This window comes from Nilaparvata lugens, chromosome 2 (genome assembly GCF_014356525.2).
Source record: "Nilaparvata lugens isolate BPH chromosome 2, ASM1435652v1, whole genome shotgun sequence".
NCBI classification, from domain to species: domain Eukaryota; kingdom Metazoa; phylum Arthropoda; class Insecta; order Hemiptera; family Delphacidae; genus Nilaparvata; species Nilaparvata lugens.
This window is the reverse complement of record NC_052505.1, coordinates 90,075,157-90,095,309: the sequence shown is the minus strand read 5'-3', so window position 1 is coordinate 90,095,309 and position 20,153 is coordinate 90,075,157. Positions and strand designations below refer to the sequence as shown.

The 20,153-nt window shown below is 32.5% G+C and overlaps 1 protein-coding gene and 1 non-coding gene across 2 annotated transcripts; one reads left to right on the top strand and one right to left on the bottom strand.

The window, feature by feature from the left end:
- Nucleotides 1–5,297: 5,297 nt before the first annotated feature.
- Nucleotides 5,298–9,168, top strand: LOC111060335 (ejaculatory bulb-specific protein 3-like). Its single transcript, XM_022347996.2, has 2 exons — nt 5,298–5,832; nt 8,937–9,168. The coding sequence occupies exons 1-2, from the start codon at nt 5,637–5,639 to the stop codon at nt 9,131–9,133; spliced, it is 393 nt and encodes a 130-aa protein (XP_022203688.2). The 5' UTR covers nt 5,298–5,636; the 3' UTR covers nt 9,134–9,168.
- A 9,074-nt stretch (nt 9,169–18,242) lies between these two features.
- Trnal-uag lies at nt 18,243–18,322 on the bottom strand. The gene has a single exon. It is a non-coding gene; the product is annotated as a tRNA-Leu (tRNA).
- Nucleotides 18,323–20,153: the final 1,831 nt, after the last annotated feature.

The window sequence follows — 20,153 nt, the reverse complement described above, 5'->3', positions numbered from 1 at the left end:
TCAGATGTTTTTAAAACAGTTCGAACGCAGCTGACTGATTCAAAGCATTGTCAAATATCATACCGGTTCTCATGCAAGGTAAAATATCATTCCTAAAAATTATAAAACTATCAATAAAGGATCAAGAATTTCAAAATAAAAAATAAAATGTATGTATTATTGTTGAAATTATTTATTATTTAAGAAATTGTATTATGTGTCAGGTCTTATTGTAACTAAATAGGTCATAGCATGAAATTCTATTATTGACAAAACGGCAGAAATTAATTATAATAATCTCAAACCCAATAAAAATTGTACAAGAATATTAATTTATTAATAATTTAATTCAACTGAACCACATGGTAATTAAATCTCTTTGGTAGGTCTAAACCAATCACAGTGCATAGAAATAGCACCAAGACAGTGATCGTTTGAAAGCAACACATATTAATCTATTATCAGACACCAACCCTGCCTTATCAGTTACACTAGCACGTGTACATTGTATGAGAGAAACTATGTCTATAAGATTAAGCAGTTTTAAGGATTACCTAAATTAAATTATTATTGTAATTAAAGGAATTGTATTCTACTACTTGCCACTGACGTCATGTTTACGTCACAAGCGTTCTACCAATGGCAAATTTTTATGCAAATTATTACATTGAGATTCCGAGAAGCAAGGTCTAGCCTAAAAGCTTAGAGAAAAGAGCAGCACTTCCCTTTTGAAATCCTTACCGTGTAGATCTCTTTCATAGTTACCAAAGACCTATTTGTAAAATTTCTTGTTCGATTTTAAATGTTCTATTGTGAGCCGATATTTTAGGCCAATTTATTTGTTATTTATAAATTTCTGTTTTCATCAATCGATAAATTTAAAAGCTTAAAGTAAACTATCCCTTAATTAATTCGGTGAAGGAGATATTTAAATTAAAATTCCCCACGTGCTGAAATTGAAGCCTGGATTGCCGCCGATCAAACGATTTTTGATCTAAAGAAGAAAACCACGACCGCCAAGGAAATTCACGTGAGTTATAAGTTTTAAAAGGGGCCCCAATCTACGCTTCGAAAATATTTCAGTGCAGAAAAATATAAAATTTTCTTCGTTAAAGTATTGGCCACGCCGACAAGCGCTTTAGCATTTAAGAGTCTAGAATTTATTCACATTTAAATTTATAAGAATTTGTAGTTGATTAACTATCCTCCGCTGCCTGAACCACGACCCCGAACATTTTAAAAAATATTTCTATAATTCATTTTTTTCACTATTTTTTCAAAACTGTTCAATTTTATCAATTGTAAAATTCTGTTGAATCACGCATGGTATCATGCAAGCACAAGAAAATTTTTAACTATTCTATTAATGCTAAATTATTATCAACCTGTGAATCAAATTCTGAATCTGCACTGTATGATTACATATTTTATTGTAATATATTTCAGTTTTGCTAATTCGCTTTCTGAGTTCGATTATTTCTTAAGCCTGTCAATTATTGTGTCTGATACGTTCTATATTATCAAGAACCGATCGAATACGATCATTGGAATAATTGAATCAAGCTGGATATTGGAACAGGTCTAAGTGGATGTAGCGAGTGGGGTCAGATCGAGATATTTATTCTTGTCCTTACCTGCTCATATATCAGCTTTTATCTGTTACCTACCTCGAATTGGAGCGAACTCATCAATTGTACAGCAGAGGCAGCCATAGATCATATAAATTCCTACAATAGAGCTTAAAACCCGACAAGACTCTGTTCTCGAAGTATATTCTGAACGATATTGGGTTCAAATACCGTATTTTAATCCTTCAGAACTTATTAGAGACGCAGTCCCGTAAATTAGCTACATCGGGATTTTTGCTCGACCTGTATGATTTTGTATGCTCATTCTTCACAGGTAATAATTTTAAGGTATCCGTATTCAGTGTTTAGCGTCCGCTACACTACTTATAAAAATTTCATCATTATACAATCTGTCATTAAAAGAATCAAGGGTGAGCGAGCGTTTAGGCCTCCCGCGATTCCGACAATTGTATTGAGTCTTGTAGTGAGTCAATCAGTCTGGTGTTCACTCAGCGTCCTCACACGCCATTGCAAAATTTATAGCCACTACACCACTGACTCAGTGCAAGATTCACCCTACATGTGTGAAGCCGTTAAAAAACGCACCACATGATTTGCCGGCCCAACGTGAGGCATTTAAATACAGCATTACATCATCCTACATGTGTTGTCCTATCCTTGGAGGTGAGAGTGACTCCCCCAAATAGAGCACCACAATATGAATAAATAAATAAATAAATATATCATGAAAATACCTGAAACGTGTCGTGATTGAACAGTACTTGAATTTCTAATTTTTATTCATATTTAAGAGAAGCCCTAAAGAAAAAACGGTATAACTGTATATGTAAGGTAAAGGCATATTTAATTTCTCCGCAGAGATATACTTTCAATTTTGATACATTTTAGTGCTCTATTAAAGCTAAAATCTTTTATAAGACACATTTCACGAGAAAGAAATAGAATGCAATTGAAAAAAGTGGTTGGAAATAATCAATATGATGCTCTTATAGACAGGCCAATGCTGCTGAAACGCAATGGCATAATGACAACACAGAGAAAAGGGTATGGATGAATAAATTTGAAATCAGAAAAATGGTTAGAATATACTATTCAATTTGAATTGAAGTATATTAGGAAATAATGTTAATAGAATATTCTGTTCAGTAAACATTTTTATTATCCTATTAAATACCATAACTAGGTTGGAAAAAAATGATCAAGGTAGGCCGCAGCATTTAAATTGGGCCGCAACATTACTAAACATTTTTATTATCCTATTAAATAACATAACTGAGATGGAAAAATTGACCAAGGTAAGATTGCAGCTAGTAAGATACAGATTTTTATTGGAATGTAATTCCAAATCCCCTTTCTTCTCTTCACCTTTCATTTATTACTTTTATACCCTCTACCTGCCTATTATATGGAAAACCATAGTTGGCTAGGTATTTTTCCTCCTTTCTTTCTTTTCAGCACACCCCACCGTGAAGCCTGTTTTTGTATTTTATTAGATTTTTTTTATTTATTTTATGTAACTTATATTGTGTTGAATTGAATAAAATTATTGAATTGAATTGAAAATAAATTGAAATTGTTGCCTCGGTCATGGAAATACAACCAAAATATAGCCTACAGAATTATTTAAGTTCTCTACTAGAAATAAGTTAAGTTATACAAAAAATAAAACTTTATTCATCCACCAGCAAATTATTATTGCTATTATCAACTATTCATCAGCTTTTATGATAATTGCAATCACTTAAAAAGTAGTATTCAATCAAATATTGAACTACAAATATAAACCAAAATCTTCAGCCTAGGTAGGTACTATACATTCACTAGAACTAGGGACAGGGCACACTATTAGTACGGTACCCTAAAATTAAATTTGAAGCTCTCATGAATCGTATTGCTTTCCTATTCAGTTGCAAGTAGGCCGACATATGCCTAGAACATTTTTGTAATGAATGCAACCTGATCTTTTGCGAAAACGATTTTTCCATTATGACTAATAGTAGACTACGCGATTAGGTACTGATAGTCCATTTCCAACTTTCCCTGTCTAGAAAATGAATGATATCAAGATAATCTACTATTCCCAAACAGTATAAGAAATACTGTGCTTCCGCTTCCGGTAGCCAGATATAGCTTCAAGACACATCAAAAGTGGTCAATATAATGCTCTCAATAAATAAATACTAGTCTATATTATTTCGAATATCATTTATGATTCATTGAGAGCAGGGGTGCCATTTAGGGGGGGGGGGCAGACGGGCCTAGGCCCCCCAAGGATAAGATAAAATATTGAAAATGCGGGTCTATCCACACGAATCCTTACAATCTCATACTGATTTAATTTTTTTTAAACAGCAGTAATATAATTCTTTCTATAGTATCAACAGTGTAGAAAAATTGCCTTGAAAGTATGGCTACGGAGTAATAAAGAATATATATTTCTCAGAGGTATAGTTGAAGCTTGAAAATATACAATGGGTAGAATCGATCAGGACACAATAAGTAAGTTATTGCTTAAATTGTAACGTGAGAATTAGCAAGTTGCAAGGTGTCACACAGTGGAAGCAAAAGAAAGGGCACAAAGAGAACATTAAAAATGTATGTACAGAGTTGGTGAGAATAATGGGAATAGCCCAATATCTCTCAATAGCTCTCTCTTTAGCTCTTAACTGGAACTTATTTTCCAATTAGAATATGATCCCCAATGAAATTGTTAAAATTGTCATTGTAAAAGAAAAATTAATCTGCTTCCATAATTTTTAACAACTTATTTGTTTCAGTGTACGGTATTCCTACTTTTGGGTCTCTCTGTATATTTCTAATAAATATTCCACTGTTAAATCTATAACTACTAATGATGTGACTTATATAATGCTGTATTGATACTTCAACCACATTTGTATAAAACTGGAAAAAATGAAGCATATAATAACATCTTCGAATGTAATAGCCTATTTATGAGGAAAACCCCCAGGACCCTCCATCCTTTGGGGGTATTCCATACCCCCCTCATACCTCCTGGTTTTCCCCCTCCCTAGCAGTTTGGTGAAATGGCGCCACTGATTGAGAGAATGTCGTTTAAATCTCATGTAATATCATTATAACCTACATTGAAACAATTTATAAAAAATGGGGTGAAGAAATGCGGGTGTATAAGTAATATTCGCTAAACTATATAATATAATTGTTAATGTTGTCTTTTTTCTTTAGGGCTACTTTTAATATAAATAAAAATATGGAATTGAGTATTTGTTGACGTTGATAACTAATAACTCTGTTTGGAACCTCAAACTTAAATAATAGCGAACAAGAATGATTTTGTCAATTCAAATGATATTTCACGCACTTCAGAATTAACAGCAGAGTGAAAAATGTAAAAAAACAAAATGAGATCTTGATAACTGATAACATTTTTTAGACTCTTTTTTTTCAAACTCGAATGATTTAGTAGACAAGAGTGATGTCGCCACTTGTTTTTTAAGTAGCTCAGAATAAACATCAAGCCGGAAATGGAAATGAACAATAAAAATGATAGTGCATTTTTATTAACATTGTTATCAATTCTTCAAAAATGTATCCAATAGTATCTTCAGATCAAAAAATGAATCATTTTTGAGAGATTCACAGAGGATAACTAGAACACTAACACACACATGCAATTTCATTCCAAAATAATGTGCATGGTAAGGCTGCTACACTATAAGACCTACCTACTTTTTAAGACCCACAACAGATCTTGACAATAATTACTATGCACTTACACTGCTCATCTATCAATCAGTTAAGGCGATCAAGGATAGCTCTATCGAGATGAGATTCCATATTAACACGAACATGATCTTTTTCAATTGGAATACATATACTTGAGAACAATTACAGACCTTTCTACTTCCTGCTTGGAGATGAGGAAGCCACTTGGCGTGCCGGAAAGCCAACTTGGGACTTTATCTAGCCGGACATAGAGAGAATACGGCCTCGATGCATACGGTACACAACACCATTGTTCTGCTTATAAAAATGCACTGCCTGATGATCACAAGTCACTAGTCGGCAACAAATCACATCAACGAGATGAGCAACTATATTATCAAATGTGTTCTGTTGGTGAGTGTAGGTGTGAGCTTGTGTCTTGCAGATGATCAGTACACATCAAAATACGACAATATTGACCTGGACAAAATCCTAGACAGCAAGAGACTGGTGTCCAACTATGTGCAGTGTTTGTTGGGGACTAAGGGTTGTCCCCCAGAAGGCCTGGAGCTCAAACGTAAGTAGCGAATAAAATGTTTCATATTCTTACAAACTCTCATATTATAACACGTTTCTGATCCTATATCAGGGTATAAGTAAACCGCACTGGTGATTGAAAGCATAAAGAAATCATAGATAAACTTTCTGATATATAAATAATAATTGAAATCCAAGTACCCTTTTCAAATAATTTAGTCACACACTTGATAATGGCATTATATAGCCGAAACATGTTCTGACTAAATAATTTAAAAAGGGTACTTGGATTATTTTAATTTTCATTTATATATCTTCAAGTAGGTAGCCCTAAAGAAAAAAATACCTTTTAATATAGATAAAAATACCTAGTATAATATTTATATTCTCAATGTGTATGATAATTCCTCTATTCTTATTCTGTGTTAATTTGAAAAAACATGACAGACTGTCAAAAAATTTCCAATTCAAAGGTATTCCAATAAAAGTTAGTTTATAGTATTGATGTAAATTAATGAGAGATTGAATTTGTTAAAAATGCTAATGAACAATAAGTAATAATTATTAAACAGCATTCTACTGTGGAATTTCGTTTGATAATATAATAAACAATTCAGTTTAAATATCCCACTCAGATTATTAATATGAACCTTCAGACTGGATTTTTCTCTCACATTTGAGGAAATAAATACCTGTTTTAACATTGTCTAATTTTGAATAAAGAACTCTCATAAAATAAATCTCTTCTAAAATCATTTGAAGCCCGTTAATATTTCCAAATTGGAATTTTATACTTTTTTCTTGGAGTATTCATCATGTTAAAATGTGAAAGATGAAAAATCTTAGCTTGAATAATAAGCGCATGCTATAACAATTTCTTACAGTCATTATTCTCAATTATTCTTTTATCCAGTATCATTAATATTTATGATATTATAAACAACACTAATATTTTACTAATCATTTAAGCACTAATATTTTATGATCTTACTCAGGGATAACTTAGGGCTGAATTTTCATTTTATAATAAGATTGTGTAAATACTCATTCATTACTATGATTTATTGGTAAATCATGTATTTTCATATAGGCCTATCTCCAAGCAATTTTTTCTAATAAGAATTAGACTCATAGTATTCTTACCTGAAATGGAGGTATTCAAAATATGATTATGATTATTATACTAGATTCGGTGTAATGATAATAGGACATAGATAAAATAGTAAGTATGGTAAGAATAAAGGTAGTTGACTACTACTAAATTCAAAAAACTGTGTCATTCCACTATTCTAATTTGGCTCTAATCCATAATAGGTCATAGAGCAAGATAATCACTGACAATGTCTTGCTGTTATTGGAAACAAGTCCAGAGCCGTAATAGTAGCCTACAGAGTGGAAATTAAAACAGTAAAGTAAATAAGGCTACCTTCACACTTTCATGTATGATAATTATTGCAGGAAGTGATAAGGATCCAATTAAAATTCATCTCATTTTTCATAGATAGGCTGAGTTACTTTTATAACATATTGTTTTATGTTTATTCAATTTAAAGTTGTAATGATAAAGAAAATGTGAAAAATTTATTATTGATTAGCCTGAAGTTGCACTGATAGTTAGGTAATGCACCAGTTTTTCAAGCTACCTATATTTTGTTAATGTTTACCAAGAATAACAAGTATAGCCTAATGTAAGGTGGTACGTGATATTTCAAACGGTAGAGCCACAAGAAGAGTGAATGAAGATATCTGACTATTCTAATGAAGATCTGATTATCTACTTACTATCGTGAATTATTATCAGAATCAATGAAATTGTCACAGGGTATGATAGTTGGCATAGAAAAAAGAGTGAGCCTTCACTATTCATTAAGATCATGAAATGACAAATTAAATAAAATCAAAATGAGAATGAATTGACAAAATATTCACGGTACTATAATAATTTATATTGTTTCAATAATGATTCTTCTGCATACCACACAATGAATCGATGAAATATGGAAATGTCAAGTGTACTATATAAAGGGTTTTTGATATTATCATACCAATATTGTATTTGACAAAACTATACGCCATTCATAAATTTGTTGAATCAAAGCAGGACCTCCTATATACTACCTATATAGAAAGTAGGTATATAGGAAGTCCTGATCAAAGATAACAATTAATTTGTTAAATAATTGATTATTTTTTGAGCATTGACACTTTAATTTGATTCTACCTATTTTACTGTTTACCTATTTTATGATTTCACTGTGAAAAACTGTTAGTCTATCATTCAGTGGGTTTTTTAAAAGTTCAATTCAAAACATTACACAATAATTTGTGTAAGATGCCATTTTATATTCGTATTCGCTAATTCACCTTCTGTATTTCTCAGGTGCATTTCTGAAGTAAGATTGGTTCTAAATAGATCTAGATGAGAAATGTGATATATTTTATTTTAAACCAATATTGCACCAGAAATACATTAATAAGGTCATTATTCACGGTACTTTTCTCGAAAGATAAGAAGTTACAATTAGTTACGGTACTAAGATAATACATTTTGGATAAGTTTTTGACTGTGAATTTTTGTGATCATTACCGTATAATAAGTGTTTACATAACATAATTAAATCTGCGTTTACACCAAAGTTATTCACAAAATGTTTATTTTCCGCCCTTATAGATTCTATTAGATTGAACATAACTTATCATACACATGATGTGCATATGTGTTTGTCAAGCTTGGTGTAAACTCAGCTTTAGAACATTTTTTATCAAAATTAGGGAGAGAAACAGTTTTAGGTTTATCCAGTTAAATCTCTTCCAATCATTAATTTGATGTTGTGATTGTGGAATGAAACAAATAAATAGAATAAAAAATAATACGTTACAAGATAGAAAAAGTGTTTTTGATTTTGAACAATGATTAAGGCAAGTTATTGCCTTCTTAACCGAAGACATTACAACTGTACAGGAGTTTAGTAGATTCTATTTTCCTATTTAAATTATACTTATGAATTATTATACAAATAACAATATGGAAGTACTCTTTTGAAGCTTTTTCACATTAACAATACTAGTTTCAGTACTCATGCCATTTTCAAGTAACCCTTTTAAAATAATTTATTATACTTATGGAATGTTATATGTTTTCAGGAATTCTGCCAGATGCTCTGAAAACACAGTGCTCGAAATGCACATGCGTGCAGAGACAAGGAGCGGTGAAGGCGATACAGAGGCTCCAGAAAGACTACCCCGACGAATGGAAACTTCTATTGGACAAGTGGGATGCCAAAAGAGAGAGTTTGGCCAAATTCGATGATTATGTGAAGAAAGGCGGAAAAATTTGTTAGGAATCAAAAAAATTAATAAAGTTATTTTTTCAAGTCTTTGTAGATTTTTCCCCATTATAGTTTCATTTGATTTATAGTCTCGATTGATCTGATGTATGATTAGACATTGGACAATATTAGTTAGATTATGGATTTAACTTACTGGCAATGTGGCAAATACAAAGTAGCGCAGAGGTATGAAAAACTAATGAGTGGAGGGGGAATATGATTTTATTCATAACAATCGCTACCATTAGAACTTATTGCCATTCAAGAAACAGTAATGGAAAATTAATTCCTTCAGATGGCTTCCTCCTGCACTTCTTTATTCTTTCAGTCTCCTTATCATATAAGAAGTATGAGGAATGATAACCTTATTTCTAAAATATTCAAAAAGGGAAACTTTCAACTTTTATGACCGAATATCTCAAAAACTGTTAGAGATATGACGAATTTCTACTGGACAAAACTTGTAGGAATCTATCAAGCTTCATTTTTGTATGCAGCAAGGAATTCAAGCAAGGAAAGCATTAGGTTAGTCGTAGCTGGTACGCATTATTTCTAAGATATGAGTGTATAAACGGGAAATTAATAAATGCAACTTATAAATCATCCTAAGGATAGGGATTTTAATATGTTCACCTCCTAATCAGCCCCAACAAAGCAAAGCTGCTAAGTAGAATATTTTGTTTCAAACATTCCCTCTATTCAACAAACCCACTCAGAACTCAAATCTAAAACTTCTGCTACAGAGCAACAGTCATTTAGGCGAATGCGGAAAATGGTGGAGTCATACATGAAAAATTAAGAGAATTTACTGCTCCATAAGTTCACAATCATCATGGTTTTTTTCAATAATTGTTGAAAATATGTACAAAAAATATTAGAGGCGAACATGTTTTTTTTTAATATGTCACACCTCAAGAACGAACATCTCTAAAACTATGAAAAATACAGAAAAAGTTTCTTTATGAGAGTGTAGGACATTTTGTAAGCTTTAATTTTTTGAGTCTGAGTCATGTCCGTGAGACGCATAGTTTTCTTGATACTTGCGAGAAACCAAATGACTTGCGATGGAAAAAGCTTTTTTTGGTACTCTAATACCATGGAGGCTATTGTTTATGCTTGCTTTTTATATTAACTTATTCGTTTTAGTTGTGTTTCTTGGATGTTTTGATTACTCATATAGGCTAGGCATAAACGCGATGGTCTATTCCAATATATTGCCAATTGCAAATCATTTGGATTAGTTTAATATTTTTCAATGTTCAGCAAACAATGCTATATTCTAGAAAAACAAATATTTGAGGTTATTTTACATTGTGCATTTTGGTTCTTGGATCATTTACCAGTTTTTTGAACCTTATTGGGCTCATTGGGTGAGGTTTCAATCTGGTAGTATATTTTTCCACTTTGCGATACTAGGTAGAGTCAACTGCACACTCAAGTTTCCCCACCCTTCCACAATCATTACCATACCTACACACATGTGCTTATTTTGAGATGAAATAGAGATCATCAAGTAGGGTACAGACAGACAGACAAAAGGTATTTATTTTAAAAAAATGCAGTTTACATACAAAGTGATAATCTTACGTAAACATTTTCAATATAAAACAACAACAAAGAATAAAAACAACCTCATGAATACACTAAGCCAAATAAATCTTTAGAAAATGGTCTGCATGGGCAAAAAAATGCCTGTGCGCAAACCAGAGTTGCATATTATAAGTTTGATTGAGAGAAAGGAAACACTAATTTTGATGCATTCAGAATCTATTTAATATAATTATTACATACAGAGGATTATTGGATAGCTCAAAAAATATATAAGGTATAAAAAAAGGTTAATTAGTGTAATGGTGCATACAGATTTCAAGAACAGTACCTTTTTGTAGTGGCCCTATAAAGAAAAAGTGGATACATGCTTACATAATTATACGATATTCAGTAGGTCTACACCATAATAACAATAGAGTACCTATTCAATATGTTTCAAGTAAAATAGGTTTTGTTAAAAAATGTAGTTTTAGTCGGATTTCAAGAGTTTAATCTATAAAATTAATACACACAGCTGACTCCTAAAGACTTTTTCATGTTAATGACATTTTCCGATCATTGATTTAACTCTTCCACATAAATATTATTATGATTTATAAATGTGTTTTATTACTAAGAAAAAATAATTCAGACCTACATTATGTATATTAGGTACTAGGAAAAAAATCAATTTTGTCAATTCTATTCTTGCTAATATTATTGAGTTGATGTTCTGAGGTCACTGTTTTTAGTTTTTTTAGAGCAAAATGAAATTAAATTTCAATTAAGCAAAACTAAAAATTTTACTTATGAAGGTAGGTACAGTATAATATTATCCTCATTTTGTCCTGTGTTGAACGTTTGTAATAGAGCAGGTGAATTGTTGGAAGAAGTCACTGCTTTTGCTCAAAGAGCGCAGCACCATCCAGTTTCTGTTACAGAGACTACATTAAATCATTAGTCACTAGTTTCTGTATCTATATTGAGGTCCACGTTATAATGACAGTATTTGATCAAATTTGGTTTTGCTATCCTTGTCTATCATTTGACAAAGCCGGTGGTACTATCCTTTTCCAGGTTCACAACGATGCCAATTATGTTTTTGACAGTGTAGAAATATAATTAATTAATGCAGAGAATCGGCATCGCTATTCTTCTATCTTTATCCACTGCCATTATAACGTGGACCTCACTATAGCAGCGTTTTATTAGAGAATGCAAATGAGATTCTTCCTTTGAATAGTATAATATTATATTTTATTGACTTGTATAAAATTTAACCTTTTGTTAGTGTCTTTAACGAAAGATAACCCAATCCATCTCGGAAGTGGTGGTATAAAAAATTAATATAAGTAGGCTATATTATTTTTTAATATAAATAACCAACTGTTATTTATAGTTCAATATCTTCCAATGGTAAATAGCATATAAAGATTATGTGGAAACTGAAAAAATAAGTAGAAGAAAAATATAGATAGAGTGAACTGGAGGATAGTAGAATAAGTAGTAAGATAATTTGTTTTTAACATTTATAGAACCAATAATTAATGAACACAGGAATCTTCGGCTCCTAATGCCTCCTTTTTCATTTTATACAAGTGTATTTTTAAATAAATGTAGCCTATTTAGGTAGCTTACTTATAGAAAATAATTGAATCACTGTTGAGTGAATATAGAACTGTTGATTAATGCATTGGTGATTGGCTTCTTTTTAGAAGAAGATTTGAACATTCAAATTCATTCATCACAAATCATCATGAAATACATAATATAATTAAAGAGTAACATAATATGAAGTAATTCACACAACACACAACGATTTATCATTACAGATATATGAGTTTTATTATTTTGAAATTATAAATGTTACTATGGCCGTGATGTAGATGAAATAATGCAAATCAGATGTAGGTAACACAAAACTGAAATATCAAGCAATCAAGAAACCTCAACTATCAGGGGTGTACGCATCTATGGGCATAGGGGGACAATTGCCCCCCCCCTTAAAGGAAGAATAAAATATTTTTTCTCCGTACTGTATTATATATATCTTTGGTCTGGATTTATTTCTCTGCCCAATGTTGATAAATATAAAAAAAGAAAAAATGCAATGAAGAACACTGTTAATTTAAAACGATTGTGGGATAATTTTCAACATCTCTTAAAAGATTGTAGCCCTTATAGTTGAAATTATAATATGAAATAATTTTCTATTTAAGATCTGATAGATTTCAATCTGATCACTTCTATAAAGACACGAAAACATGCTGCTATAATATTTTATTATCTCCTTGAAAATTTGTTGACCCTTATTTTAAGAGCATCTCTCGGCTTTCAGCTAAACCTATTACCACAGATTTAAGCCTAAGCTTATTTAGTATATGCTATTATCTTCCAAATTACAAATCGTTTAATCATACCAGCATCCTATTTTTACTGTCAGAGTTGGGAAGACATCGTAAAGGTAAAAGCAATGGAATCAAATCGTCAGTTTTGTATGATTTGAATCTCAACAATTTTTAATTAATCTTGTGAAGCAGATTTCTACACTTTTGTGAGTGGCACCTAGTACTTTGGAAGGCTAGGAGAACGCCCTAGAAACACAACCCCCATTGGAGAATCATTCGTTATTTAATTTCATCAAAATATCACTATTTTTATCATTCGACTATTTATTGAGTACTTTGGATTTTTATTGAAAAATATACCTATCTAATATAACTATTATAACATATATACCTATCTATGAACTATTCCTTCTGAAATTGAATTTTTAAAATTGAATGAGTTAACTGCTCGCAGTTAGTGCTTCTCACATCAACTACGGTAACTACTCACATAATGTACTGTAGAGTGAAAAGGCTGTCACTTGAAAATACGAGTAGGCCTACCGATTAAAAACTTTTCTGAGTGCTTCAACTTCCTAGCCGTTATACTTCCTCTGTTTATATTTAGCATAAAATTCTTTACAGATGAGAATAAATGAGAAATTGCATTTGTTCAAATCTCTAGCTCTTCACCCGGTTGTCAATATTTGCAGTAGCACAAATCTTCAGGGTGGTTGACAGTATTCAATTTGAAAATATGTTTAAACAATTCAATTATTGCATAATTCTGTTATAATTTGGTTACAAAAATAATTGGAGATTTCTGTGCGGTAGATTAACTGAGAAACGCCATAATGTTGGAACGATGGTTTCAGTGGAGAAGGTTGCAATTTTTATATTCGACCAACAGTTGGTATTTGATGTTAGGCCTGCGCTGCGATATAGAGACACCATGACATGCTTACAAGGCGAGGAATCGTGTGTCCAAATTATAAAAGGAACAAGAGAGGTCTTGGTCTTAGAGAGCGCCAAATGCCTGAAAACCAGTTTGTCTGGATGCTGGCTGGCTGGGTCCAAGGCAGACTCCTCCATATTGTTTGTCTGTTCGCTGACCCGAACTATTTCCAATAGCACTTTTCAGTGCCGGACTCTCTATCACACTCCCACCTGACATTTGAAAAAATCTGCTTCTCACTCGTCACAAGTATGCAAACTGTATTTTTTATGAACTGTATTTAGATAACAAGATAGCAGAGGCTGTCTCTTACCAGCGTTACAATAATTATCATCAAAATGCAAGAATTCAACACATTCCAATAAACTCATTTTTGAAAACAAGATGAAATTTGTGATGTTGTGGTACTTTTCCATAATGAAAACTCAAGTTGAAATTTCATTATGGAAAATTACCACAACATAACACACAACACAACACAACTGTAATGTTAAACTAATTTTTAATAGGGATGATGCCCACATAGCAAGCAAGCACAAATCTTTACATTAATACTTTCTGAAAAAACTAATTTACTCCGTTCGATGTGAATTAGGTATTCCAATTTCATTTCTATATTTCTTGTTATAAAACCAGAGAAGTATTGCTATAACATCATATCAAGAAATCTACATCTATATTAATATGATGAAGGAAAGAATTGTACACGTACGAGATAGGAAATTCACGAATGAATCATCACGTCTGAACTGGTGGACTGATTAACTTTGGAAAATTTGCAAATAGATTATTAATTTACCTAGGATGTTTATGGCCGTAAGAGATAGAAGGGTTGATGATGGGAGATGAATGATACAGATAGACTTTGAGAATCACCAGAAAGTGGTGTTGAAGCTCTCATGTTGTAAACACATGTGACTGTATCTTTCTTGGAGCTCTAGCCTATGTCAAGTTATAGTAGAAGTGCTGAGTATCATATATAATCATCCCTAATGAATATTGGTTTGTGAATTTTGGGCTCATTAAAATATATAAGTACCTGGGCTACATCATTATTATTTTGGAAATAATCAGTATTGAGAATAATATTGACGATAACTTAAGTGACAAGTAACATACCGTCCCGTATCTACTATTAATGAATCCAAAAAAAAACATTCTACTAAATCGTTTCAACTGGAATCTAATGAAACCTGGGACTTTTACCACAGGTATTGGGCTACTCTTGTATTGCCAGTTCCATCTTATATACTGATGATTGATCACTGATTCCTCAGAGTAATTTTCCATTAGCCTTTTCATATAAACCTGATTCACCTTAAAATAATTATGAAACATTCCATTCTACTGGAAATGAATTCTGTTTACAATCTACAAACTCTTATAATTATCATCGTCTAGCATATTATCAGAGTAGGCTACAATTCATAAGAAATACATTTTTCTGAGATGTTAGACATAATTGAAAATGTAAAGAATTCTTTGAAATAGATAGGCTAGAAATTCTTTCATACAATTTATTATGATGAATATATTGCATCGTTTCTGGTACCATAAAAACATGGAAACGTTCAAACTCAACCGCAGTTTAATGAGGTGACAGGTATCTGTACATTTCTCAGATTGCATCAATCCATCAATGAAATGGATTCCTCCGCTTTCCTCCAATAAAAAATGATACTACCGTACCTATCTACTGCAATGATAACAACAGTGCTTATTTATGACTGAAAATACAATTTCTCTTTCTTATTCTTGTTGGAAGAAGTGAGAACCCATCAACTCATTTAAAAATAATAAAAAGCAAGCCATGAATTGAGCAAGGAGCTATCAATTCCGAGCACAATACAAAAGGCATTGTTCTAATAACTCTTTTCATCTCCAAGCAGACAATGCATGGATACGGAACTGTATCTTGCAGCCATGGTCATTCCTTTAGTTTTCTTGATTCGCCGACGAAACAATTGCTCCTTTGATGGCAGTATCTGCTTTGTCTGATCTTGATCCTGTCATACATCGGAACCTCGGAAGTGATAATACACGCACTGATTGGATTCTGACGGCCTGCTCTCAGTGTGGTTACTTGCACTCAGCAGCAGTAGCTACGCAAAGAAAGCATCGATATCTACAATGATTAGATGAAACGATGTGCTAGTGCATTCTGTACAAATTACATGATTAGTTCTTATTCGAAACATGTCTCTAATCAATTGGTATTCATTTATTGGATCTTCAATACGTTAGGGGTTTGTCTCAAATGAGTGGAATCACAAAATATAAGTTGTTTGTATCATACATGAGAAAACCTATACAAATGTTCATACATATCCATTCCACACGAGCTCCCAACACCGAGTAGATTGCTTTGTAGATTTCCCTGTATGCTACTTATATATAGAGGTGAGCAACCCCCCCCCCCCCCTCCCTCCCACAAGGTATCCCAAATTTAGTATATAAATAAGGCAACCCTGCATGTGAAAATAGTTGTAAGTATTTTAAACACTTTTGACCTTTTTTGATACCCCCCCCCCGAAGAGAATTCAAGAATATATTTCTTCAATGTTGTATTCAATCACAAACTGCTTACTATTAAATCACTTTTTGTTATTAAATAGAACGAATAGCAGTCAAATTTTCCCATTAAATGAATTTATTTACTTAATGTGACAACGAGATCTTTCGGCAGGTCGGAAATTTTCAGTGGTCCGAAGATCTCGTTGTCACAGTAAGTGAATAAATTCATTTAATAGAGAAATTTGACTGCTAGTCGTTCTATTTAATAACAAAAAGTAAATATATATCAATGACGCAGTCTGTAGGCACCCATTTATTAAAGTGCATTTACTTCATTTTCTACTTGCAATACGAACCAAAGGGAAGAAGTTAGATGTTAGATCAACATCAACAGGCCAATTTTTATTACTCTGTTTTGCAGTTCATGTATCGTGCAGTTCATTAAAGAAGTTCCATTCCTTTTTTAATAGTTACCTATCAGTGGAAGTCAATACCAAAAGAATGCCAGTAAAATAACAAACAACTATCATAGAAAGCTCTCGGCCGATTGCCAAAGGTACATGTAAGGATATACATTTAGCGTCTGATAGAAACTAATATCCACCAAATAAAAAGATAAAGAATGATGATAAAGTGGTAAGTGGAGAGAGACATTAGCCCTCTACTGGAGCTCTTAGTGGGAGATAAAAAGAGAAGATAGATGAGAGATTGGAGCTGGTTGGGAGTCAAGTTGGACAAGTAGACGAACCGAAGGCCGTTCCAGTAAGTTAAGATAGGGAAAGGAGCAGTCATTGAACTATACAACCCGGATCTGATCGAATAAGAACTTGGTTGCAGATAAACATTGCAGACAACCTTGCAACCCCTTGATCAACTATCAACATTGATGAGCGTGATCATACACGCCTCGCCGTATATGGGAGTAATAATTAAATTTCATGTAAAAGAACTGGATTTAATTCTCATAATAACATCTAAGAACAATATCTTACTTTTATTCTAAAAATAAACTTATCTCTTTCTTGAAATGTATGTATGAATCCAGTGCTACTTTTTTTTATTCATAGAATACAAATTATAGTACCCTTTTTTGAAATTAATAGAGTAATAGATTAAAAACACAAATTATAACAATACTAGTTTCAGTGTTCCACACCATCTTCAGGTGATTTAATTTGTTTTTTCAATCTATTATTTTATTAATTTCAAAAAAGGGAACTATAACTCTATGTTATAAATTATCTCACTCTATTCACTTTTCAGGTATCTCACTCTATTCACTTTTACAGGTAAGTTACCCAAGAAGAATATTGCAGAATGTAGATTGCAGGTAAGTATATAACAGGCAAAAAGAAATCAATTATTAGTTATCAAATATATGAAGTAGCCTCTAAGCTACATACCATATCAAATAGTATATATTTATACTTTATGCTGCTTCCTTCATAAGCTCACAATCACAAGTGAATTTTTTAAGGAGACATATTTATTTATTAGAATAAGTACAATCACTTGCGGAAAGCAACAAAAGATATTGATTTTATTACAACAAACCTACAATACAATACAATTGAATATTTTTGACAATGCATCTTCATTACTATTTTACAGCCTATTAATATATATTTTTAAATTGACTAGTGTCAAAATGTTTATTTTTTGAAGACTCATATAAGACTTTCAAAATGATATTTGGATACAGATAAAGTCATATCTGTTCGAGGAGAAAATATTGACAGTCATTATTGGACAATATCATATTATAATATAATATAATATTATAACAAAAAATTATTGGCAGCGGTGGGATTCGAACCCACGCCCTTTCGGACTGGTGCCTAAAACCAGCGCCTTAGACCACTCGGCCACGCTACCTTGATGACAGCAATTTGTTAGTAACATCTGTTGTTTCAATCATTACAGTTTTTATTGATTTTTAAAATTATTTCATTTTGTTCGCTACGGGAATCAAAATGACTTGTTCAACAAGTCAATTGCGCTACTCATCCAACTATAGATATTAATTTTACTCTAAAAAATACAGCTAAGGAATATACAGATACTCTCCTTCAAGATTGGAAGAATATTCTTATTAGCAATAATTCTATTTTCAAATAAACAGTATCCACCAGCTTTTTAATAGCTTCAAAGGTGTGTACAGATTATTTTTGTAAATTTGTTTTTTACAAACTAAACAAGTGTTGCTTGGTATTTGTTTCAATTTGCTTATCAGATCAGCATTATATTCTAATAACAGTGTTCTTCTTCAAACATCCTATCCAGATCAAGAAGAACATAATATTATATAGAAGCTAGTCATGTTAAATCGTCGGTCCCGGCTGAAGTATGACAGTCGTAAAAGGCTCATTGACGCCATATATCATATATTCAGGCGAGGTTGAGGGCGCTTCCCGCAAAGGGACTCCCCACCAACTAAAGTTTTAATAATTTACTTTGATAGAAATTCTTTATTAGGCGGAGTTGGGACTTTTAAGTCCTTACTACCACTCAACCTTTTTACCGTAGAAGATTGAAAATTAATACAGCGTGGAGCATGCACATACATTCAAAGGTGTAATGAGACGTTTTTCCTGTATTATTAATTACAATTATGGAGTTACACTCATGTAGAGTTAGTTATCTATATACCTAACTCTTCTACAATTGGATACTGGTGCTCATAGCTTCTTCTGCTCCCATCGTATTGTTTATGGCACGATGTATGCTTGCAGTTTTTCTCCTGCATATGTCAGGTAAGTCATATTTGAGTTATAGCTGATTTTTTGTGAGTTGAACATAGCTGTGCGTGTCGAAGTCTTGAGAACAGACCGCCTACTCCCGCTGTCTATGGGCGCGCAGCGCTAATAAATTGGAATTTGGCATGGCTGTAAAACGTCCGAGTTTCTTCATTAACTTTTTCAGGCGGCCCTGCACATAAAATTCCTTTTCAAAATGCTAGCCCGTGTTGGTTATAAAATTAAATTGGCAAGTTGCAAAATCGCCCAAATATGGCAACGTTGCGAGAGCGATTTGGCAACGCAGCAGTCTGAGTTGAGAGGTCAGCGGGGTGCAGCGTGCAGTCCACGTTACAATGGCAGTGGAGAAAGATAGGAGAACAGAGTTGCCGATTCTCTGCCTTACCACTGCCTTCTATAGAGTAAGATGATACTCATATATCTGATGTAATATTGAACTGTTCCTAATAATATTAACCGGGGTGCTGCTATAGTGAGGTCCACGTTATAATGGCAGTGGAGAAAGATAGGAGAACAGCGTTGCCGATTATCTGCCTTGCCACTACCTTCTATAGATGATAGCTGATACCGGTATATCTGATTTGATTATAACTGTTCATTTTTTTAACAATAATCAATTGCATTTCATTCGTCAAGAAGCTATATTTTTCGATGATTAAATAATAAATTTTCATAACTGAGATTAAATATTATGAGAATCAATTATATTTCTACATTGTGAGAAAACGATGCAGCAACGTTGTGGAGCTTAGAAAAAGGTGGTGCTACCTGCTTTGTTGAATGATAAACAAGGATAGCAATACCAATGTTAATCAAATAGGCTACTGCCATTATAACGTGGATCTCACTATACCTTTTCTTTGGACTGCTGCTGGCTCCAAACAAGACACGGCTCAAATGAGCCTCGCACTCGCAGCCTGCTCAATGTTCAAAGCTCAAACTCAAACTTC

Bases quoted from the DNA above. Each gene is read 5' to 3' on its own strand.
- LOC111060335 (XM_022347996.2), top strand. From the start codon at position 5,637: ATGAGCAACTATATTATCAAATGTGTTCTGTTGGTGAGTGTAGGTGTG. The intron at 5,833-8,936 runs GTAAGTAGCGAA...ATATGTTTTCAG, and splicing joins AGAAGGCCTGGAGCTCAAAC to GAATTCTGCCAGATGCTCTG.